The 23,133-nt window shown below is 54.5% G+C and overlaps 2 protein-coding genes across 6 annotated transcripts in view; one reads left to right on the top strand and one right to left on the bottom strand.

Moving 5' to 3' along the window:
* The window catches only part of Cacna2d4 (calcium voltage-gated channel auxiliary subunit alpha2delta 4), a 110,466-nt gene that overhangs the window by 58,504 nt on the left and 28,829 nt on the right, over positions 1-23,133 (top strand). Inside the window, exon 26 of the mRNA XM_087182720.1 lies at positions 1,784-1,867. Coding sequence (XP_087038846.1) covers positions 1,784-1,867 — 84 coding nt within the window. The remainder of the gene's footprint in view (positions 1-1,783; positions 1,868-23,133) is intronic.
* On the bottom strand, positions 4,699-21,442 carry Lrtm2 (leucine rich repeat transmembrane protein 2). Of its 5 annotated transcripts, XM_013068940.3 has the most exons (7): positions 20,048-21,437; positions 14,751-14,959; positions 13,715-13,886; positions 13,063-13,178; positions 9,822-10,412; positions 6,605-7,079; positions 4,699-6,488 (listed from the first exon to the last, which is right to left on the bottom strand). In XM_013068940.3, the coding sequence occupies exons 4-6, from the start codon at positions 13,109-13,111 to the stop codon at positions 6,625-6,627; spliced, it is 1,095 nt and encodes a 364-aa protein (XP_012924394.1). In that variant the 5' UTR covers positions 13,112-13,178; positions 13,715-13,886; positions 14,751-14,959; positions 20,048-21,437; the 3' UTR covers positions 4,699-6,488; positions 6,605-6,624. The 5 variants fall into 5 exon arrangements, with proteins under 5 accessions (XP_012924394.1, XP_012924398.1, XP_087038834.1 ...); XM_013068944.3 differs by having other exon boundaries at positions 4,699-7,079; positions 13,715-13,889; positions 20,048-21,442; XM_087182708.1 differs by lacking the exon at positions 14,751-14,959.

Genomic DNA, 23,133 nt, shown 5'->3' on the forward strand with positions numbered 1-23,133 from the left:
GGTCTCTGGGCACAGCACCTAAGAGCCTGAGAAGCACCCACCTGTGGGTAGAATGAGTATGAGGTGGAGGGAGGTGGGGGGAGTCATCTGAAAGAAGGTGGTGGAGTGGAAGCCGATTCAGAAAGAATCATACTTTGGTATCGTACTTCCCATTCACAATGCCCTCTCCCAAAGGCCTTCCACCCCTTCCACCAAAACCACTCTCAAGGGCCGGGGATTTAGCTCAGTCGTGTTGCGCCTGCCTGGCAAGTGCAAGGTCCTGAGTTTGATCCCGGTACTGGGGGAAAAAAAAGAAATACAAAACCACTTTCAAGACAGGGTGAGAACTGCCCTGTGTGGCTTTAAAGGCCCAGGCTCCCTGAGGAGGCTTCTCCTGGTAGCTGCAAACAGCGGAGGCAGACGGCAAGGAGGAGATCTGCCTCGGTGCCCTCTGGGAGGTGTCCTCACCTGTGCCCTGCTTACCTCTCCACCCACACACCATAACCAGTGTGCTTTACATAACAAGTGTGCTGTAACCACTTTCTGGCACATAACTCATTCAAACCGCACAAGCCCGTGAGATAAATGTTGTTATCATCCCTCATCCTACGTGAGGAGAACCTGAGGCTCAGAGAGGTTCTTCCATGGCTCACCCAAGATCACAGAGCAAGGGATCCCCACAGCAGGCTAGAATTCAGGTCTTCCTCACCAAAGCACAAGCTTTTGCCACAGTGAGTGTAAGGCAGCAAGAGGGAAGAGGAAGAGGTGTTTTCACTCCCCCGCTAGACTGAGAGGGAGGCTCTCAATGCCAAGGGAAAGGTCCCCTTCCCACGCTGCCTGCACTAAGGCAGAAGGGCAGCTCTTCCTCCCTGGCCTGCACAAAGGGCTCCTGGGAAGGTTCTCCAGATGAGCCCCTAAGCCCTGCCCCAGGCTGTGGAGACAGGCCCTCCTGCCTGCATTGTCACCCAGGCTGTGCCTGCTGCTGCTGCTGCTGCTGGGGGAGCTCTGTGTGTTGGTGAGGTAGGAGGGCAGGTGGGTGGCAAGCTGAGCCTGAGCTGCAGGGGGCGGAGCAAAGCTGGCAACCTGCAAAGGGGACTGTGGGGGGTGGGGGGCGGCAGGGCAGAGCTTGCTCCTGGTCACATCCTCGCCCACTCGCTGAGTGTTCGCACACAGAAAGAGAAGAGAAGGGAGGAGTTGAGCTCCTGTCCAGGCTGACACCCCTGCCCTTCGCCTGAGCCTGGTGGGCTGAGACTGCCCACGGGGAGCTGCCCTTGCCATCAGCACCCCACTGGCACGCAGCTGCCTCACATACTGCCTGGGTGCCTCAGCATCACCTCTGACTTGTCGGGATTCACATGGGACAATCCAGGACCACCCAGCACCCAGCCCTGTGGTGTATCCTGTCCCTCCCCGCAAGGAAGCACCTGACACAATATGAATCCTCTGGCTCTGACACATGCTGGCCCCTCAAGCAGACAGGGGCAGGCAGACAGGAGTGCCACCTTGAGATGGAGCAAAAAGCACAGTGTCATACTGACACTGGCAGTGTCACTTTGAGCAGGCAGCCAGAGGCCCCATGTCAACTGGAACTTTTGTACCTACACAGGCAGGTGGGCAGTGCGAGAGCCTCCGAAGGGTAGTGCCCATCCAACACAGAGGCACCCAAACACAGTCACTCAAGGAATGTCTACCCTGCTAGTGACATTTATCTTCTACTCCAAGAAGGGACCAGGGCTCGGCCTGTCCCAACCACTGCTCCTTCCAGGGAACTGAGAAAGTGACTCTGAAATTTTCATTTCCCCAGAAGGTGCAGGTGAGCCAGTGGCAGTAACAGCGAGCACAGCAGTAGCCGTGACAGTAGAGGAGAAGAAGACAGCCATTGCTGCAGGTAGGAGTCACCCTCTGTGCCACTGGAGCCAGGAAGCTGTGGGCCCATGGCAAGAATAAGGCCCACGGTCATAGCAGGAGGGCCCCTGCGTGTGACGTGCTGGGCACCAGTCTCCAGCTGTAAGTTGTCCCAGGTGAACTCTGGGGAGAAGGAAAATGGAATCTTCCTAAGCCATTTTGTTTGTGAAACCTTAGAGCTCAAAGAATTTGTGAAATGAGTAAAAGGAAGCCCACAGAGGCTAAGAAATCATCCCATGTCACATAGGCCATGGACTGCAACCCAGACCCTCTTCCTCCCCTTACCTGTAGCTGCCCTCTTTCACGGCCTTGGGTTCAAGAACTGGACTTGTGACTCAAACCCCTAAAGCAAGACCTCCATGTGTGTATTCAATCTGAACTTGTCCTCCGGGTGACCCAAAGCAGGTGATGGTATTGGGCTCCATTTTACAGGTGAAAAAACTGAGACGCAGAAAAGTTACTGGCCCCAAATTCCACAGCTAATAATGAACCTAGGGTTAGAACTCAGACTGTATCTCTTTCAAGCCCAAGTTCACTATCTTTTACTGCAGGTTGCCCCAGGTCATGGGATGAGCTATCCAATGACCCTCACAAGTCTCCCCTGACTTTGTAGCTTCTTCATGCCTAAAAAGTCCTTGGAATCTCTGTCTTATTGTGCGAGAACTCTCAGGGCTCTGAGGAAGCCCTCCTTATCCTGGTTTCAGTTTCCATGTCCTGGCCCAGCTGTGTTCTGAAAAGGTGTGTGATCCACTAGTCACTCAGCCATCACGGCATCAGGATCATGGCTAGCAGGTGGTATCTGTCTCACGTCCCAGGGCTCTGGTCAGTGGGAGGCCTCTGCCTCCGGGCTGGGCTGGGCTGGGCAGGCAGGAGCCACATGCCACTTCCTTATGCCAAGTTCAGGTCAGAGGGTTGGAAGGAACAGGACAGGCTCTGTCTTCCTGCCTCAGAGGTGGCTTGAGGCTCTCCTGAGCCAGCATCCCAGGCTAAGAGGTGGGAAGAGAATGGCTCAGCATGGCATTGATGGGCAGCCCCCGTGGGAAATACTGGCATCCCCAGGAATCCCAGGTGCAGCTGACAACGTTCAGCAGAGACTCATGACATCCCGGCACCCTCCTTCTTTAGCCCACAGCACACGAGTCCCAGGCCCATCTCCAGGACAAGCTGTGATCCCAAACTTATCTTGCTAAAGGCCCTCCTGTGGTCCCAGCTGGGCCTGTGTCTACCCTGCTCCCCTGAGCACCCGAAGGCCTGGGAAGGAGCAGAAATACAGGCCAGGAGCTGCCTGTGCTTTCCTGCACTCTCCAATTATTCGATATCATTTTTAACTCAGGGCTGAATTAGAGCCGTGAGGGGTTGCCATAGAAACCATGTCCCAGAGCCTCTAATTTAACTCACTGCAGACAGTCACTCTGCTGCTCTAGGGTGTGCAGATGTGGTAGGAAAAGGATGAGGCGCTGGAGACCTGACATTGCAATTTTTTTTTTTTCATCTCATTTTGTCATTTCCTTCTTTGGTCTATGTATGGCTCAGCCTCCCTGACCCTGGGGCCAGCTGGGCCTATTAACCAAGGAGAAGCAGGTGGTTTGTTTGTGGACCCTGGAGGCTCCAGGAGTGGACAAGGTCTGTGGTGGGGGCTGCATTGTGGTGCTGTGCACTGAGCAAGAGAAGGCAGGAGAAGGGGACTCAGTGTCAGGGCAGCCACATGCTGTGTGCGTCCGCAACTTAGACAGAGGGCAGGTGGATGAGATGGAATCCTTGCTATCTGTAGGCAGGTGGTTTTTCAAGAGCTCCTGTAAAATATCTAGAAATACAGCTTCTGGTCAGGATCCATTTCCAACTCTCAATGTCCTCTAGATCCTGGTTGAACAGTATGGTCCCGCACAATGATGGTGGTTCCAGGACAGGCAGAATATGTTCCTCTAACCACTTGACTTGCAGCATGTCCTGCAAGACATTCCCACCCCAGCAGAGAGCCATGTCCTGCTGTCCAGAGATACCGGAGGTTGCCCCCACCTAAATGTAGGTCTGGTCTTCAGACCTCTGAGGGGCTCCCTCTGGGAACCACGATGGTTGAGTAACATGTGTCTTCATCACAGAGACCTATGTCGGCCCTTCATGTCTTGGTCTACTAGTCCCAGGGACCTTGCGTGCCAGTCCCTCATTCCAATCCCCACACAGTGAGCCCTGTCAGGGACATCATACCTGTGAACACCAAGTGTGGTCTGCTTGTGTCAAAACTCAGCCTTGTAAGGCCACTATGGAAAGGGTTAAACGGGGCTCCAGCAAACAGGGCTAACGACCCAGACAGCAGAGAAGCCCCTTGAACTGCCCTCTCTCCCCTCCCAGCATCCAGCAGATCCTCTGGGCAAACGCAAGCCTCCCGCCACACTGACCCATCTGTCCTTGACTGGCAGAATTCATTCCATCAAGCCAGGGTGGACAAGCACCCCAGGGCATGGAGCCATAGCAGGGTCTCCAGCTCACCTTCACAAGGCCCAGCGCCGCCCAGGGAAACCAGCCAGAGGCCCATGCTACCAGATGTCAGGCCAGAGCGTGGGTAGATTTAAAACTCCAGCATATCCATGCTCCCAGCTGCCAAGCCTTGTCCTGCTCCAGGATGCTGCCTCCTCTGCTCTCCTATCAGCAACCTGAGGCCCTGGGTGCCAGGCAGGGGGCACCCACCTGTCACATGGAGCTCTGCGTATCACACTGATGTCCCTCAGCACTTCATCTGCTGCCTGGGGAGGTGAGGGAGCAGGAAGTGATTTTCTCAACACCCACGTCCCCTTCCCACCCAATGAAACCAGGAAGTACATAGGAAAATACAGTCTTTATTGGTCTTCTGAAACAACAAACCAGAAATATAATTTTGCCTTTAAAAATCTTCTGTCTCAGGCTAAAGATACCACCACTGACAACAACCTTCCCTCCCCCCAGTCCCTTTAGAAAATTCCCAGATCTGGTATCAGCCCACAAGCCCGAAGAGAAAGGAAGACTGTGCCCCAGCCAAAGGGGCATGTGATCTGGATAAGCAGCCTGCTGAGGTGCCCTCTGTTCACCTATGGAGATGACCTCTCGAAGGCTCTCCACCCACCTCTTCTATCACTCTCCTCTTTGAGTAGGGAGGCTTGGAGGGAGAGGGGCAGCTGGACTTACCCTGTCCTGCTCTGACACCTTCAGAGTCTAGCTGGCCTCTTCCTGTGCTATCACCAAAGAGCCCCGCCTTAGAGCCAGAAGCCAACCTGGCACCTCCTGACCCTCTCTGAGCGTGAGGAAGTGGGGTCCAGCAGAGGGAGACCCAGGTACTCACCAGACATTAGACTCCTAAGGAGGAGGCAGCCTAGAACAGGAGGCAAATACCCTGAAATCTACCTGACTCGGGCAGGTGTCTCTGTCCCTGGCCCACCCTCTGGTTTAGACCACAGTCCAGCTGCAATTAGAAGCCCTGTTAAGTAAACAAACCACTATCTTCACCCAGGAAGAGGCCTCAGTGCTGAGGGCTCCTCTGCACGGGATGTGGCAGTCCTGTCCCTGCTCCTGGTATCTGTTAGCGATGTATTGGTAAGCCTTGAGCCTCTGCAAGGGCCACTGTGCCATCTGTCTGCCACCTGCTTCCCCAAGGAGGACCACAGCACAGTTCAGTGCCAGCCCTGAGGTTGCAGGCAGAGGAAACTGGAGATGGAGGGAGTCGGGGGGGGGGGGCAGAGGAGCAGAGCTGAGGTTGCAGGCTACAGAGCTGAAGGTGGAGGGTGTTCCCTGGGGCCTGACAATGAGGATGAACCGGCAGCTCAGAGGAAACACCCATAATATGTGGCTGAGCTCTGGAGAGGCTGCCATTTACATAGGCAGCAGCCTCCAGGCCTCTGGGCCAGGTCCCTGGAAAACCCAGCAGGAGAGGTGTGAGCAGGTTGCCATGGTGATGGACAGGCTTATCCAGCAGCACCACTGTGGCCCACTTTAGAGGATCTCAAAGGAACCCAGCGAGTTATTGATTTGGGATCCTCCCTCCCCTCCCCGCCGCCCAATTGACTGGAGAAGACTGCGGTCAGCAAGCAGGAGGTTCTGCGGCCTGGGGGCGAGAGACCCAAGGAGACCCCATCTGTGCCGAAGGTGTCCAGCACGTGTGTGAGAGTGAGTGAAATCAGGAGCAGTGTGGTCGGTGTGGTCTACAGCAGACACAGGGACCTAACGGCATTGCCAAGGGAGGATGTTGTAATCACAGCATTGTGTTTCTAAGTACTGGGTCGAGATTATTGTTTGGAGTTTGCACATTAGTACACTGTTGAAAGTTGGACCCAGCTTTCCGCTGCAGGAAGTTTAAGAATATCTCTCTAGTTTAAAAAAAAAAAAAAAAGCCACAAAAATCTATCCCTGGCTCCCATATCCCTTGCTCCCTAAACCCTAAGTGCAGTGGCAGTGGGAATGAGCGAGGGGAAGGAAGAGTCACCCGGCTGTGACAGGGCTCCTCTTGCACACACATCTTTTCTTCCCTGTGGCCAGAAGTTCCGAGAGAGTCCTCAGGTGCTCCAGAGATTTGGTGGCCTCCACAGAGACTCGGAAGTTCATGGAGATGACCACACTGCAGCTGCTCCGCTGGAGGGCTGCAGGGAATTGGGAGAGGCAGTGGCCAGTGTCAAGCCAAGGCAGGGACTATGATGGAGGGGAAGGACCAGCCTCTCCAGAGCAACCGCCGTTGTGCTCTCCCTACCCCTCCTACCTGGCCAGGCAGGTGGGCTCTCAGGCCACAGAAGAGATCTGCTTCTGGTCTTCATGCTCACCCTCAGGGTCCCCCATCAGGGGCTGGCGCTTCTTGAGCTCGCGGTGGTACTTGGCCATGAGGGAGGCATAGATGCAGCCGTAGGCAGCAGCCACCACCATCATGATGCACACGATGCCGCAAACAACTCCTGCAATGATCACTGTGCCAATGGCTCGCCGCACACTCACTGGCCTATACCTCTGCTTCTGGGGGCAGGCTGTGCTGGGCTCTGGCTCAGGCTCAGCCCCAGGCTTGGGCTTGGCAGGTTCTGGGCTGGCCTTGGTGCAGGGTGGCCCAGGAGCATCCAGCCCAGATGAGCTGTTCTCGTCCTCCAGCCGGGAGCAGTAGTTGAACATCTCCATGGGAACCACGCGCATATCCTTCCCCCTCAGCTCTTTGGGTAGGGTGCAGGCAAGCTGGTCCAGGCGCCCCCCTGAATCCAGGGGAGACAAAAGGAGGGGTTGAGCAGACATCAAGAACCTGAGCTATCTTTCCTCATCCCCAGGCCCCCAAAACAGACGGCCCAGAAGGTATAGTCTAAGGCAGTCAACCTGCAACTACTGTCTATACACCAGGAAGGGTAGAGGGGAATCAGCAGAGCCAAGCACTACGGTAGACAGGTTGCATACCTCCTGTCATTTGCTCCCTAGAGAAGCTATAGAAAATGGATATTATCCATATTTCCATTACATAGAGAAACACACGACCATTTCAGTAAAGCCTGCCTGACCTATGGAGAATGACGGTGGCAACGTGGAGGAGATGCTCAGGAAAGGGCTGCAACACAGAGTCACATCCCTGCCTAGGCTACAGTTGGCTTCTTCTCTGCCAGCTGCTCGTTGCCTGTCTGTGAACCCAGGACAGTATTTTCAGCACAGTCTCTTATCCTTCCAGGGTTCTTCCTTCTCACAAAAAGGACAAAAGTCAAAGCCCTCAGGGCACATTCCTCCATACAGGACTTTTGGCTGCCTGAAAATACCACCTTGGAGTAGGGAGAGAAAATCTGGGCAAGTGTGTTTTCCTGTTCCTGTCAGGAACAATCTGTGGGCTCATCGTCAGTGACCCCACCCAGAGACACTCAGGCAAAGGCATCTTGGGAAGGGACCTGGGAGACACATGAGGGCAGGGGGAGGCTGCGCTGAGCAGGCTGTGTGAGCAGTGAGGAGACGCGGGTTTGCCATGCAGTCTTCAAAACAATGGTGAAGCCAGGCACATTCAGGGAATATAAGTGCAGGACTGGAGTGCGGCAAGAGAGACAGCAGCTGAGAACAATAATCTGCCGAGAAGTCCTCTAGGAAGTGAGAGTTGGATTTTGGCCTTCTGTCAGCTTCCAGTGAAGTCTAGACAAGCAATAGACACCCTGCCGCACAGCCGGCTCCAGCCACTCCATCACTGCCACCTCCCTCTCCCAAGCCAGCCGCCCTAAGTCTCCCCATACAATAGACATCAATCTTACCAAGATGCTGATGAAAACATCCCAGGATTTTTTTTAAAGGAGTGCAAAGTTGAAAACAAATCTGCTATTGAAAACGCCGGGAAAATACACATTCTCATCCCACGGCCTTTTTCACTAGGAATTCAGTCCCTGATGACGGTGTGAAGGGCAAGGATGTCGTCTAAGGGTAACACAGCAGTCTGGGTTGCACACACCTGCTTTCTAGCTCCCTGTGCCACTGACCACTTGGGTGGGCTATAGCCAGGCGAGGCCCAGTGGGCATGCATGCAGGCCACCTTTGCCGACGGCCCTGCACACAGCAAAGAGCTGGCAGTGAGAGGGAAGTGACCTCATTTTCCTGCTCAGGAGACCCAAGGTTGAAACCTGGCTGCATCATCCTGTGAAAATTACTTATTTAATTACTTCTGAGTCTTATTTTTCTTAGCTGTAAAATAAGAATGCCTACTTCAATTAGCTGCCAGAGAGATTAAAATAGATAACATGCATGAAAAGATATTTGTACACTGGAAACTATACAACAGTATTAATCATTATTTCCCTACTCACAAAAACGAGAGAAATTGTAGTGACTAACATTTCATGCATTTTATAGTTTGTAAAATATTTTCATTAAAGCATTAGGATAACACGCACATAGTTGAGTTAGTGGCTGGATAGGAAACGAAAATAGTAAGACTAATGAAAAGAGTTTGCATTATTTTCCCAGAGTTTTAATATTGATTCATTCATCAAACATGCATTTTGTGCTGGGCACCAAATTGTAGCTTATCAAGTGCTCTTGATTTTATGTGTAATTCTACCAAATGAGCAAGGAAATGAATGTTTCATAGAGGACTTACTTTATGCTCGTACCTTACAAGATACCTTATATGCATTACTTTATTTAATCTTCCTAATGACCTCATTACATACTGCTTTTCTCCACATTTTACAAGTGACACACTGCCATAGACAGAAGTTTATCAACTTTCTCAAGGTCATGGCTAGTGGGTGACAGGAACAAAATTCAAACCCATCTCTGGCACTTTTACCCACTATGCTTAATTATTCCTCCTCTTTGCATTTCATTTGATCATTTCACAGATCATTTCAGGACTTTTCCAGGTTTTAAAAAAGGGAGTAAGGGAAAGAAAGTAAAGCTGAAACCATCTGGCTTCTTATTAATAGTTTTGATAGCAAACTTCTTTGAAGGAGAAGTCAGCAGCAGCATCCAAAGGAAAATTTGGTTGCATCTGTTGATTTCAGTTACAGTTCACACTCCTGTAAGGGTAGATACTTAAAAGGTGGCTGTTTTGTTTGGAAGAAGTACCAAGGAAGCCCAAAGGCAAAAATACTACCTGGTAGGGTTCAGAGGTCTAGAAAAAAAAAAAGAAGAAGAAAAGCATACTGTATCTTTAAATTCCCTTTTTAAACGTACAAAAGTGAGATCAAATTACAGTGAACCCTTAAAGTGACTTGAAGAGAAAAGGAAGAAGCTGAAAACAGTGAGGAGGACACAGAGCAGAAAGGGGTGCAGTAAGGGAAGAGCGGAACAGCCTCTCTGCCTGATGGTGGGAAGGACAACAGCTCCTCATCTCAAGAGAGACCTGTGACTCCTCCTGCCTACTTGACAACGAGGTAGTCACCCTTTCTCTCCCCAGACTTCATCCCCGTCCCAGGATAAAGCCTCCAGCCAGGGTAGCCCTGGCTCCTTCTGTCTAAGAAGGCCCCTGAGCTCACCTCGATAGGAGAACCACTCCATCCAGTGCTTGAACTCTCGAAGGTTACAGTCGCACTCCCAGGGATTGTCCCCAACCTGCAGTAGCTGCAAACTCGACAGGGGCTCGAATGTCAGCCGGTCCAGACTCTGCAGCCGGTTGGAGCGAAGCGAAAGGGAGCGAAGAACAGGGAGTCCATCGAACAGCCCCAGGGGCAGCTGGGCCAGGCCATTGATGGACAGGTCCAGGTGGCGGAGTCGGGGCGAGTGCTGCAGCAGGTCCCTGTCCAGGGTCCTGATGCTGTTATTGCGCAGTTGCAGCTCTGTCAGATTGGCCAGGTCCTCAAAAACAGAGCTGGGCAGCTGGTCCAGGAAGTTGTTGGACAGGTCCAACCGCTGCAGGCTGGACAGGTTGGCAAAGGCCCAGCTTGGCAGGGCACTCAGCTTATTGTTCAAGAGCAAGAGGGTTCGGGTGGCTGCAGGCACATCTGGGGGCACTGTGGTGAGACCTAGGCCGCTGCAGTCCACCTCCAGACTTCGGCTGTCACAGGTGCAGGAGAAAGGGCAAGTGGGAAGGGCCTCCACAGCACAGAGAGCAATCCAGCAGGTGATCCCTGGGGGAGAGGCCCACAGGCAACGTAAAGCAACAGGCTGGGACTTACCGCCCCCACCTCTGCTCCCTCCTCCTAGTCCACATCATAATGGCCTGTGGGCTTTATCTTCTTTGGCACAAGCCACAATCACTGCTCACTTATTAACCACACAAAAAGGTAATTAACAAGTCCAAAGACACTTCTATGTTAATGGACATCACACAGCGCCAGCAGGTCCTTGCCTCACTGCACATCAGACAAAGAAATCACTTCAGTAGAGTGACTCACTCAGGCTTGAGCCCAGAGGACAAGACATTCCTGTGCACAGTGACAATGAACTCCCTACTCACAGGCCACTCATGGTTGATTTCCATAGGAGCTTGGGTCCTCTGACACCATAGATGTTGGCAAAATAAAAGACAAGGGGATGTCAGAGAAGCCTGCCCCCACATTCCTACTCCACTGAAAGATTCTCTCTTTCCAAAAGACAAAGGCTATGCTGATGGTGCTTCCTCACTGCACTTCCTTACACCCTGGAGCTGTAGGGGGCTGAGCCATGCTCTGCTTGGAGGAGGGAGATCGCAGAAGTGTGCCATTCACTCTGTCCCCTACAACTTCCCAGATGCTGTCCCATTTACCTGAATCCCACATCCAAGCAGGGGCAGTAACTTAGTGTGAAATTTGGGAGCCCAGTCCCATCTTGGGCACCCTCTGAAGAGCACTGTGGGAATGACAAGGATAAGGTGCACAGCACCAGCCCAACATTGGTAAGCCGCGGGCCCCAGGAGAGGTTCCACCAATCTTATACTAAAACCACCCACTCTCTTACCCTGCCTTCTGTTCCTGGGGGCTGCTGGGCAGCATTTCTGCATGATGGATCCATTAACAGAATGCCTTTCATGGTCCCACCTTTTGCCCAAGACCCTTCTGAGTAGCACACAGGGGGTCCAATCTTGGAAGAGCTGGGTGAAGTGACCCTCAGAGGACAGTGGAAGAGAGCATCTCCTTCCATTGTGAAGCAGCCCTCTCTCTAGGAGTGATCTCAAAACCCTCCCCAACTGTTCTCCTAATGTCAGGAACCCTGCTCATTGTGAAGGGGGTAAAGATGAGCTCAAAACACTTCTGTACTGCTAAGCCAACTCCACCAAGCCAAGGAAAGATCCTGGTTGGGAAACTGGTGATGGTCAGACCCAGTGCACACCCAGCTGGCCCCCTCCAGATGTACGTGAATATTTGAGTGACTGGGTGGGACAGTCTCAAATCTCTGTCTGGTAGGTGTCCAGTCATCTGATGTCCCAAAAGGCAGGACTTGACAGAGCAGAGAGGCACTCTACCCTACCCCTGCCTGGAAGACCAATAACAGCCCAGAGACACACTGCTAGCCTGACACCTGAGCCTGTTTGTTCTTAGTGGCTAATGAGCACTGGCTCAGTCACAGAAGCCAACTGGAGACCTCTCTGGGCTATCTGGGGTCACCTGGGGTTACCTTCCATGACCTCCTACCCTCTCACTTCTCTGAGCCTATCTGCTGCCAGTCAGCCTGCCCTATACACTCCCCCAAGCTACTTGATCATCAACACTACTCAGACTTTACCTTGGGGGAGACGGGTTCAATTTATCCAGCTTCCCTCTCAAAAGGATGAACCTAACTAGAAGCCACTATCCGCCCCTCTGAGAAAGAACTGGCATCAGGACAAGGAGAGAACATTTTGAAAACCACAGTCCCTCCTCCCCCCCCCCCCCACCGAAGTTCAGGGTAGCATAAAAGAAAGCTCTGGTGACAAAAAAAAACACATCATCTTCTATTGCGAGGTGTTGAGTGATCCTAGAATGAGGTTGAAAAGGATCTGGGTTGCTGGGAGCAGCCACTCTCACGTGGTGAATAATTCAGGCTGCTCATGCCATGGGGCAGCGGGATCACAGGCTGAGTGCAGCCAAGGGAGAAGTCAGGCAGAATAACATCCCTTCAGGCCACTGTTACCTCTTACCAGGTAGCCTTGGGCAAACTGGCCCTCACTTTGCATTGGCCCTTTGCCTCAGGTGAAGAGAATGCTCCTGTCACCTGTCAATTTACCAGGGAGTCTGGCATTAATACTTGTACCTCCGTGTGCCCATGTGCAGAGTGGGGAGAGGTCCAACTGCACACCCCATGGGATGCAAGAGTTGGGGAGAGAGACATCAAGGGCCTACGAGATGTCTCCGGGTTCAAGGCAAGGCAAGAGAGCAGCCACCCGTGAGAGAGCTGGGTTGGTGGCGGGGGGGCAACTTCCTGCCAGGCTCCACGCATGGCCTGACAAACATACGCCGGACACACTCAGGTGGCATCGATTCTATTTAAAACTCGGGAATCCTGGCCATTCTCCAGCAGAGCTCTTCTCTTACTATCAGGTCACCCAAAGCTGGGGAGAAGGCACAAGAGACTCATCTAGGGAGACAGAACCAGTGTCATGGCCTACACCTCCCAGTTTAACCACTAAAGTGCTCGGCAGTGGTTTTCTTTGGTTGCCTCAACATCTTTACTATGGGCAGGAATCTGATTTCCTGAAACCAGGCCTTGGGCATCCCAGGAAACTCAGTATTCGGCCTCCCTACAGCCTAAAGAAACCCCACTCCACACCATGGGAACCCCCTCCCCAGCCCAGTGTACTCACAGGGGCCCAGAAGTACTCACAGGAGATCCGCCGGGTCCTGGGCTCAGGGCCATTGCCCAGCGCCAGCATGGTGAACTCGGAGCTCTCCACGGCTCTGGGCAGAGAGGTGCCCCTTGGTGTGTGCTGCTTGTCAGTCCTGAGAGAGAGAGAAGAGCTGGGCGGAGGCAGGCCTCTGAGGCCCTGTTCCAGCCCAGGGGTTAAGGAGAGGGCCCGGTGTCTCTTTACACTCCTCCTTCCCTCTCCTGCTCCTCTCAGCTATGATTCTCTGTGTGAGGGGAAGGAGAGATATAAGGGGAGCAGAAAGAGAGAAACCAGGAAACTGCTCACCTCCCTGGGGTGATGGGGGTCAGCCTCGGGCTTCCCAAGAGTCCTTAGCCCAGGCTTGGAGCTGGAGGATGCAAGAATCGCCCGCTAAGCTCATCCACCCCTCTCCCCTGACTGTACCCTCCCTGTTTCTGCCTCTGCTTGTTGCCGCACTGAAATGATGACCTCTAAAATGTTTGCTTTGCAATACAATCACCTTTGTCTGGGCTTCCTCACCTCCCAGAGGGGAAAATTGAGGTGTGTCTCTCCTAGGTGAGCAGAGTGAGGTCTCAGGCCACAGCACTCACCTGTGCTGCTCACTTCCCCAGTCACACCCAGACCCAGTTTTGCCAGCCCCTCCTTGCTCACCATGGCCCCAGGGAGGTGGAAAACAGACCCGTCACAGTGTCTGCTGGCAGGCTGGTTGGGTGTGAGCCACCAGCAGCCCCCTACTGCCGTTTGGAGGTGAATCGCGATGCTCTGTCTTCCACCAGCCAATCTATAATAAGACTCATCAGCTCAGGGGTTCATGCTGCAGCAGCTGCTGGCACAGGAAAGACAGACACAGAGGAAAGGGTGAGATCACAGAGGGCTGGGAGCAGGCCCAGGTGCAGAGAGCAGTGTGCTCCTCCTGGGGTCAAACAGGGCCTTCTAGGTACTGTCCCACTCCACTGTCCCCTAAACGCGACACAGGCCTCCTTTGCATCCCACTTCCTTCCAGACATCATTAAGAGTTACATAGGAAGCAAGAGCTCCACCCCGCCGACCCCATCAGAGAAGCAAATGCCACCACTATGGCTCACCAGCTGGGTTGGAAAGACCATGCTGGTCGCTCGGCTCCCTCCTGGGGCCAGAGGTTGTGGTTCCCTCAACCCTGCTTGGCTCTCAGAGTTTGGCCTTCCTTGGTTACCAAATTCATGGTCCCAAGGTAGTTCCTGCTGCAATCTCCCTCTGCAGCTCCCCATAGGCCTGTTTGATTCTGAGAGTGGAGGAGCCAGTGGCAGGGTGGGACTGGCCACTAGGAGGTAGATGGCACTGCTGGACACCTGAGTGGCCAGCACAAGAAGTCAGCTGCGACCTGTGCAGATTCCCCTCAGCCACTAGGCTCCTGCTGAGGCTCCCGTGGCCTCTGTCCCCTGTCACCCTCCCTCTCTTCCCTGCTCCTCTGAAGCCTCCCTCCACCTCTAGTGGTCCTCAGGAGGCCACCACGGTGTCCTGTTCGCTGGCGCCTCAAGATGAGCTTGCTCAGGAGCAGGGTGGCCTCTGTATGTCAGACTGCGCTCTGTCTTTCCTCCCACTTCCTCTGTTTAGTGAGGACGCCAGTTTGGGAAGTGTCCAGCAGGAACTGGGAGAGCAAATCCCTGGGACTGGGCACAGATGTGAGATGGGGGGGCCTGGTCCTCACCCGGCCTTCTGAGTGGATCCTGAGCACTCAGCAGTTAGGGCCGCTGGTTCTCCATCTCCAGTCCTCTCTGGGCCAGGACCAGCGTGCTCCGGCTCAGATTCGCAGGTGGGGAGGCTCTGGGCTCAAATCCATCTGGCCACTCCTTCAAACAAGCTGCTTAAACTTTCTGGGCTTCAGCTTTCTTATTTCTCAAAGTGATGGTCTTGATACTTCATGGTGGGATTTAAGAGTTAACATACACTGAGTGTACATCACCTTAAAAGTTTAGGTGAATGCTCCTACTTTGGACTCCGAACTCGTAAGTGTGAGCAAACACCAGTGCCTCCCCCATGGGGAGGGAACAGTGGCAGATTATGCAACATCTTCTTATCTGTTCCCACTACCCTCAGGCTGGGGACTGTCACATGGTGCTCACAGCACTGCATGCTCACTGCATTCAGTATGTGCTGCCACCCACCCTCACAGACAGCAGCGTCCACAGTCTCTGTGTCCCCTGAGCCCTGACCTTCAGGGCTCAATCAGAAGCCCCCACATGGAGAGCTCATTGCATCTGTGAAAGAGTAGGCAGGTCAGCTGCCACCCAAGAAACAGAGTTGCCAGGCAGTTTGCTCAAGGTCACACGGAAAGTCATGGACTGGATAGTAGGCTTCTGAGTCAGGCTACTCCTCCGCTCCCCAGCGCCTGTTATCCAGAAGTGGCCCTTATGGGGGAAATACTAATGTGTGCACGAAGTGGAGTTCACACCCACTGGCCTTCCAGACACACGCTCTAAGTGCCACAGTCAGCATGTAATGCAAACACACCCTCATGGAGAGCTGCGCAACTAGGCATGTGCTAGCACAAGCACACACTCACACACATGCACACACTCACGCCTTGCTGGCAGCAGTCTGGGACTTCTCAGGTGCAGCAGAAAGAGATGCTCACCCAGGACACTTACTATGCTCAGGCCATGGGGAGGCAGAAAGCCAGTCCAGCCTTGGCTCTTACTCCTTCCGGCTCCCTACAGGGGCACAGGCCACAGAGTGACCCTCCCAGACATCCTCAGACCCCACTTCTTCCTGAGGCTCCTGCCTACCCTAATAGGCTCTTCATTCCCAACCCACCTACTCAATGTCAGTCCCTCTGAGGAGGCCAGGTCTCCACCAGCAAACAGCCAGTCAGCAGAGCAGGTAGCCTTGAGTGCAGGGCCTGACACCCCATCCCTACCCTTGAACAGGATGCCCTGTGCATGAAATAGGATGGGCCAGACCCTATGACCTATGGCAGACCCATGGCATGGTCTAGTGAGGCAGCTGGACACCGTTAACTGGAGTGCTTTGGAGAAATGTGAGCAAAGAAAGCCCCAGGTCCATGAGGAGACCCCTATGCTCTCTGGGTTCCTGCCCCTAGGCTTCCTATTGGACACCAGAGCCTCCAACCCTCAAGGGGATGGAGGGTAACCAGCACTTCCTAGCCCTTCGGCCCTGTGTCCACCCACACACCTCCAACCAAAGGGCCTTCCTGCCCCTGAGAAGCCGAGCATCCTCAGGAAAGGGGTGACCTACATTGGGAAGCTGAAGAGCAGCTAGGGGAGCAGCGCTAGCCAGCTTTTGCCATAAATTAACAGTAGGGGGTTCCTATGCAGGGTGGGAATAGAGGGCCTGCCCGAAGAACCCCCTCTCTAGCGTCTCAGCAGCATCAGTTTGGAGTACTAGACCCGTTACTCATGCTTGCTGGGTTCTTGTCCTAGTCTCAGAGACAGATCAGCCAGAAGGAGCTGGGTCCCAGTGGTCTCACTCACTGGGTTCCTCGTTAGTGAATGGGGCTGAGGAGCTAAATACAGTCAACTGGGGAGCCCCTGAGGACCAGGAACATGGGGTTTGACCTTGCCCCTTGCTACTCAAAGTGTAGTCCCTGTACCAGCAGCCATCTACCCTGAGAGTCTTTTAGAAATACCCAATCTTGGGTCCCACCCAGGATTACAGAGTCAGAATCTCCATTTCAAGATCCCAGACAATTTGGGTCAATGTTCAAGTCTGAGGAGTACTAGACTGGTACCTTCCACATGGGGACAGTCACCCAGGAGGCAAAGCATGGGCCCAGGTGAGCCTGGAGGATCCATAGGCCTGTTATCTGGGACCTGGGCAGAGGCCAGGGCATTGATGTTAGCACCTCCTTCAGGAAACCTTGGTTTCCTGAAGAAACAATGGCTACGAACACCTACCTAGTGTTTTTAATGCTCATACAACTCTCTAAGATTAGTAGTATTATTAACAACATTTTGTAGCTGGGGAAACTGAGGCACAGGAAATCAAGCAACGTGCTTAAACTTAGTAAATGGAAGAATATAGATCTGATCTCAAGCTGTCTGGCAACAAAACTACTGACTCAGTTACCCTTATAAGCTCCTGGGTCTGTCCTATTCCCTCAGCTGCTCACATATAGCGCTCCTGGTGGAGGAAGGCAGAGGCAGGAACAGACCTTTACAGCTGACAGTGTTCCCTCATCCACTATCTTACTGGAGCTGAGAGGACAGCAATTCTTCCCCCTTCCCCATCCATGAAGGAACAACTCACCAGCTCACCACTCCCAGCCTCCCCTCTTTCCAGTAACGACACGGGTGTGGTGGTGACAAATCCAGGGAAACCTCCCTAGCTGGGCTGGATGCTGAGGTAAGAGAGGGCAGGCTGCAGGCTCAGGGACTGGCACCAGGGGAAGGAGTAATGAAGCGGGAGGAAGCAGGAGGAGCAGAAGGCTCCACATGCTCCTGCCTAGCTGAGTGGGGACTTGGGAGGATGGCTAGAGCCTCCCCTTTGGGGCGCCTGCCTCAGCCCTCTAGTTTGGAACAGTCCGACGGTTCTCATTCGCTGTGGAGGGTCAGGGCTAGGGTGGCCAGGGTATACCTGCCCCTTCCATCTCTCCTGTAGACAGTTGGCTCAGACTCCTGCTAGAAACCAACAAACTCACCCCATGTCTGGGGTCTGTGCCCTTCCTCCAAGCCCCTCTGTCTTCATTCCTCCAGTCAAGCGTCCAAGCAAGCCAGCCAGCCAATTCATGCCTCTTGGGCTTCCTGACTCCTGGGCTAGGGTGGCTGCCTACCGTGTGCTCCTCACCCTGCATCAAGGCCTCTGCTCCCCTAGCATTCCAGACCCAGAGTCCAGAGTTGCAGAAGGGCCTTCACAGTCTACTGTCCACCATGCCCTTCCTTCTGCAGAGCGGTGAAGCCTATAGCCCCCCCCACCCCCGGGAGCTGAGAGAGCTGGGAAAGCCAGCCTGAGCCCTGTGCAGAAGGGGCCCAGGATTCTGTTGGACAGGACCGCAGGGAGGCTTCTCGTGTGCCCTAGGCTGCTGCCACCTGTCTGGCCATGGGCCCTTCTAGGAAACACTCCAAATCTCTTCCCTGCCCATTCCCCCAGAACACACACTGCCCAGGCAACAAGGAAGTGGGTTCTAACACTCTATATTTGTACTTAGAACAGACATGTGCCCTCCTGGCTCACTTCAGAACACCTGCCCGTTCTCACTCCCACTTCCTGCTCTTGTATTCCCTTGTCAGAATGGGAGCGGAGCAGGGAAGCCCCCTGAGTCACCCCTCTCAGGAGCTGCTCTCCCACATGAGTGAACTGAGCAAGTCTGCTGAGGCTGTGGAACTGGCTCCCACCATTCGCTCCTGAGGCCTCGGGCAGGGATGGGGAGGCCTGACCTGGGGCAGAAGGAAGAAGGCCCAGAGAGGGTACACATCGCCTCTGTCCCACTCCCTCCTCCTGTTCCCACGCCCAGAGCTCCCCAGATGCCACAGCCATTTCATGTGCACTGGTCCCCTGCTCCCTGCCCTATGGCCCGGCTGTGGCCCCTCAGCCCTTGTGTCTGGGGAATCGGAACAGGAGCAGTCAGCCCTGGGTCCCACACCCTGCTTCCAGCCACACCCCAAAGAAATCAGATAGGTTGATTAAGAAGCCTCCCTCCTTCCCCAGCCACCCGGGGCCTGGCTTTCCTGCTCTCCCTCTTTTGGCAGCTCTGAGACTTTCTGCTAGTGGGGAGGTGGGGGTGGGAAGTGCTGGGCTCCTCTTGGCCGCCTGGAAGCTACTGTTGGGTTTCCCCGCCAGCTGGACTTCCCCCGCCCACCACCACGTGCTCAGCTTCCTCCCCTCCCCCACCCGCAGTAGTTATCTAAGCTGCCGGCCTGTCAGTCTGAGTCACAGGAGGCAGTGGCCAACAAGCCCGGACAGCCTGGGGCCAACATCACTTCCCTCCTCTGGAAATGCAGACAGCTGGGTAGTGGGGAGCCAATTGGAACCTAGCCCTAGACCTTCCTGGCCCTGCAGGAATTTGAACTGCACATTCTTGGTCAGAATCCCGCCTTGTCAAAAGGGGCCTCAGGGGTACTGAGAGAGCCACTGTCCTAGCCCAACTCAGGGGTCTGTGTCCCCAAGGGTAAAGCAGCCAGGTAGATGTGGCCTGGCCGCCCATGGACCATTAAGCTGAGTGCACAGCTCTACCAAGGCATCCGGCCACCTGCAGCAAAAGGCTGGGTATGTAGCAGTGGGACACCCTGGGAGGGTTCTTGTGAAACTGGTTCCCTGTCTGGCCCTCAGATTAGCTAGAAGTAGGGCCTGGAGCTTGCAAGGAATTGCTGCAAGACCCAGCTCCTTCATCCACCTCCAGTCACACACCCACCAGGGAGGCTTCACCCACAGCTGGGTAAACCTGTGTCTAGCCAGGAAAGGACTCCCTTGCATCCTTGTCCAAGGACAGCCACCTGAAGGACAGCAACCCAGCCTCTGGGCAACCTGTGTGGAAGGCTGAGTCTGAGATCTACTCCCATGCCTCACTCAGTGTGGTCCTCCATGCTGCTGTCCTCACCCTAAGCCTTCTTCTTACCAGCCCTGTCTCCAGTACCGGACCCTTCCCATAGCACCCAAGTTCCTCACCGCTGCCTGTGCAGAGAGGGCATGTAGAGAGCACAGCATCTAGGCTGTTGCTCCTCATGCTGCAGGGACCAGTTTCTATGCCACCCAGGGCTGTCATCCGGCTCCAGTACTGCCCTCCTCCCCTTCTCCGTGCCTCCCTGCCCCCTCCCTGGCGGAATGCACAGTTCACGTCCCCAGCACTATGTGGGGTCCGAGTTCCCATGTTCTATACCTTTGGGATGCCCAGGTGTCTGGTCCCGAGCTGCTTTCCCAGCCCCAGCAAGTGCCCAGCCAGGAGACACTGCTGCTGATTGTACAGGGCCAAGACCCAGCAAAGGTGGTCCCCAGCTCCCGTGCCCCAGCCACCCAGCACGCCCCATCCTCCCACCAGCCGCTCACACTCACCTTTCTTCGGGCTGAGCCCCTTAGATAAGGTAGCTACGAATGCAGACTCCACCACTGAGCAGAGAGCAGGGTGCTCGGTGCCGGCCGGCGTGGGACTCACCCGGAGCAGGGAGCTGGCACACAGCGCCCAGCGAAGGAGGTGGAGAGCCCGCGGCACTGCGCTGCCAGGGGACGAGGGGATGGGGCTGCTGGGTCAATAACAAACTGAGAAGGGAAGAGGGAGGGCGGAGGAAGCCAGATAGGGGAGAGGTAAGAGGGCGAGGGAGGAGAGCGTGCGTGTGCGCGAGCGAGCCGAGCCAGCGATGGAGTGACAGCCGGGGGTACATCCGTGATGACAGCGGCGGCAGCACACACAGGCGCGCGCACAGCCGGAGGCTCGCGGCCACGAGGGCAGCCCTCGCCCTTGCGGCGCTCACATTTCGGTGGGCAGAAGCGCCTGTGGCTTCATCGCTTCCAACTCCAGGCGGGAGGAAAGCTGTGTTGCCGGTACCTCCATTTTCCTTCCCAGCGCTCCTCCAGGTTCTCCCTGGCCCCGCGCTGCTTCCTTTCTTCTGTCTCTGCTCGCTGCTCCTCTTCCCCTTCAGCTTGGGGACAGGGGGGCAGGACCCAGGCAGCCCACGGACTGACTCCTGTCCCAAAACCTCCCTGGGAAGCTGGTCTATCTCCTCTCTCAAAGGCACCCAGGGCAGTGCCTCCCATCCTACCTGTGGGAGAAGGAAGCGCCCAGCCCTTCTCAGTCAAAGGCTTGACTTATTTTGCAAGAGGACCAGTGAGGGCACACAGAGACACAAGATGCCTGAGGGCCCTCCAGAAAGGGGCCCTGACCCCACAAAGTCAGGTCACATGGTCATGCAGAGGACACACTCACTGAGCCTCAGGAGTGACCACCCCAGGCTAGAAGTATTTAGGGGAGCAAAACACCAGAGCAGGCAGACTTGGAGGCCTGCAGCTGGGCTGCCTGGTGAGCTCTGAGGAGTCCTGAGAGAACCAAGGCCAAGGTCAGCCTTGGCCTCACTAGCTTGGCTCCCGGAGTTCATCTTATCTACAATGGGTGAGGTGTGCAAAGGGAAAAGACTGTCATTCAAGAATTCAGAGGCCTCTTTCCTAACCAATCAGGACTGAGCAAGTCGGAGAAATTGATATTCCAAGAGATGAAGTGGCTGATCCAAAGGCTGAGCAAGCCAGGCACTAAGCCAGAAGAGGAGTCCTACCTCCCAGCTTGGAGAAGGACCCCCGCTGGGAGCCTTGACTTGCATCTCTGAAAGCCTGCATTATACAGGCAGATGGGGCTGTGTTAGGGCTGGGGTAGGGACTGAAGAGCCCATTTGACTCAGGGCGCCCCTGACAGAAGCTCCTGCACCCTCTCTCCTGTCTAACCTGCCAGGTGAACCGGGCAGTGGAGGAGGCAGGCCTGCCATCCCAGGAGGAGAGACCTCTGGGTGGTGTCACTGCCCTCCTGTGAGGTCACTGTCTCTTACCCTGCACAGATGTCCCAGGGCATCCAGCCCTTCAAGCATGCCAGGCTGTCACTTCCCCTCGGTGTTCCCACCTTCCTGTCTCCTGGAGGTGGGTTCTCGCTCTAGCCCTGGTTGGCCTCCCTTTCCATAAAAGCTACCAGAATGTCACCTCTGTATCAAGTGTCCCTGCTTATTCCACAGGTCTTGACCTTCTCTGATCTATGGCGCTTTTTTCTGGGCCATCCTTGTGGTTCTCATCGCAGAAAAAGTTGCATCGTGTCTTCCTGTGGTGTGGTTTTCTCCTTTCCTATATTGTGAACTGTTTGATAAGAGGGACCCTGCCTTACCTGCTCTGAGTCCCCCACACCCCAGTGCCTTCTACTGCTCTTCAAATAGCTAGTGGCTTCATATTTAACTCACCAGCCTGGGGCTTCACTTGGGAGCTGCCCAGTAGAATGAGCAGGTAGATTGAGATCTCTGGTCCCCTCTGGTCCTCTATGACCCAGGTAGGTCCCGGCTTGTGTTATCGAAGACAGGCAAGAGGCTCCGCCTCCTCTGCAGACTCAGTCCAGTCAACCACACCGCGTGGTGACAAAGGAAGGAAGGGTGAGGTCTGACTCCTGAAGACCATGGCCCTCAACAGGGGTCATTCCTTTGTGCGCGTGTGTGCACATGTGCACGTGCATGCAAGCATTGTGTGGTTATGCGTGGATGCACAAGTACAGCTGTCTTGTTTTGTCATTCATGATGACAAAGCAGCACCAAGATGACAGTTGGGACAAGGAGCAAAGGCTCACGTCTTGATAAGCTGTCTGTCGCCTGTGGCCTGAGTGAGGCGCTTTGTGGGGCTGTTTGCGAGCCAAGCTGCAGTGATCTTAAACAAAAGCTGACTTAGAGGAAGGCACAAGATCACTATGGAGAGATCAGTGAGAAGCCAGCTCAGGGGAGGACAGATGGGAAGGCGGGGAGGGATCCAGGTGGGCTGGAGCAGGAGGAGACTTGTCCTCTATCAGTCCATGGCAGGTCCCCTGGGAACCAAGATCAAGGTCTGAAGTGGGGACCCACAGGCACAGCCATGCAGAAGGACTCTTAACCACCCCCTGGGGAAGCCTCCCATGGAGGCCTTGCAGTCCCTTAGCCTCTTTCTCTACTTCTCTTCACCAAGAGTTCAGAGCTTGTCTGCAAAGCCCATAACATAGCCCATCTCCTGCAAGCTCACCAGGGCCTAGGGGAGGGAGAGGGAGGCCCCAGCAAGGCCTCTGACAGTGGCCAACTGTGCCAGTAGAACTGAGATCCTGAGCCAGAAGGCTGAGCTGTCTCTGTGCCTAGGGTAGGAGAGCAAAATGAGGAAGGCAGGAAATGAACAGAAGGACTTGAAATGATTCAACCATTTGGGGGGGTGTGGGCCAGGGGCATGGCAGAGCGCACCTGAACCATTGCTAACGATACTTCCATGCTTCTTGCTGCTTTCCCTTCTCTCTACCAAGGCCTGTTCTTACCATCTCAGTTCTCACCCAGAGGAAGTCCTTCTTTGTATCTCACTTCAGTCTCCCATCGCTTAGTGCATTATCTCCAAGCTCTTTGAGAGACTCTGAGCACAACTAAATCTCCAAGATGGCAAATCCAGAA

Source organism: Heterocephalus glaber, unplaced genomic scaffold (genome assembly GCF_053883595.1).
Source record: "Heterocephalus glaber isolate CG9 unplaced genomic scaffold, H.glaber_assembly_v1.0 deba00000281, whole genome shotgun sequence".
Classification (NCBI taxonomy): Eukaryota; Metazoa; Chordata; class Mammalia; order Rodentia; family Bathyergidae; genus Heterocephalus; species Heterocephalus glaber.

Bases quoted from the DNA above. Each gene is read 5' to 3' on its own strand.
- Lrtm2 (XM_013068947.3), bottom strand. From the start codon at position 13,111: ATGCTGGCGCTGGGCAATGGCCCTGAGCCCAGGACCCGGCGGATCTCC. The intron at 10,413-13,062 runs GTGAGTACTTCT...CCTCTCCCCCAG, and splicing joins CAGGACCCGGCGGATCTCCT to GGATCACCTGCTGGATTGCT. The intron at 7,080-9,821 runs GTGAGCTCAGGG...CCCTGGATTCAG, and splicing joins GGAGTGGTTCTCCTATCGAG to GGGGGCGCCTGGACCAGCTT.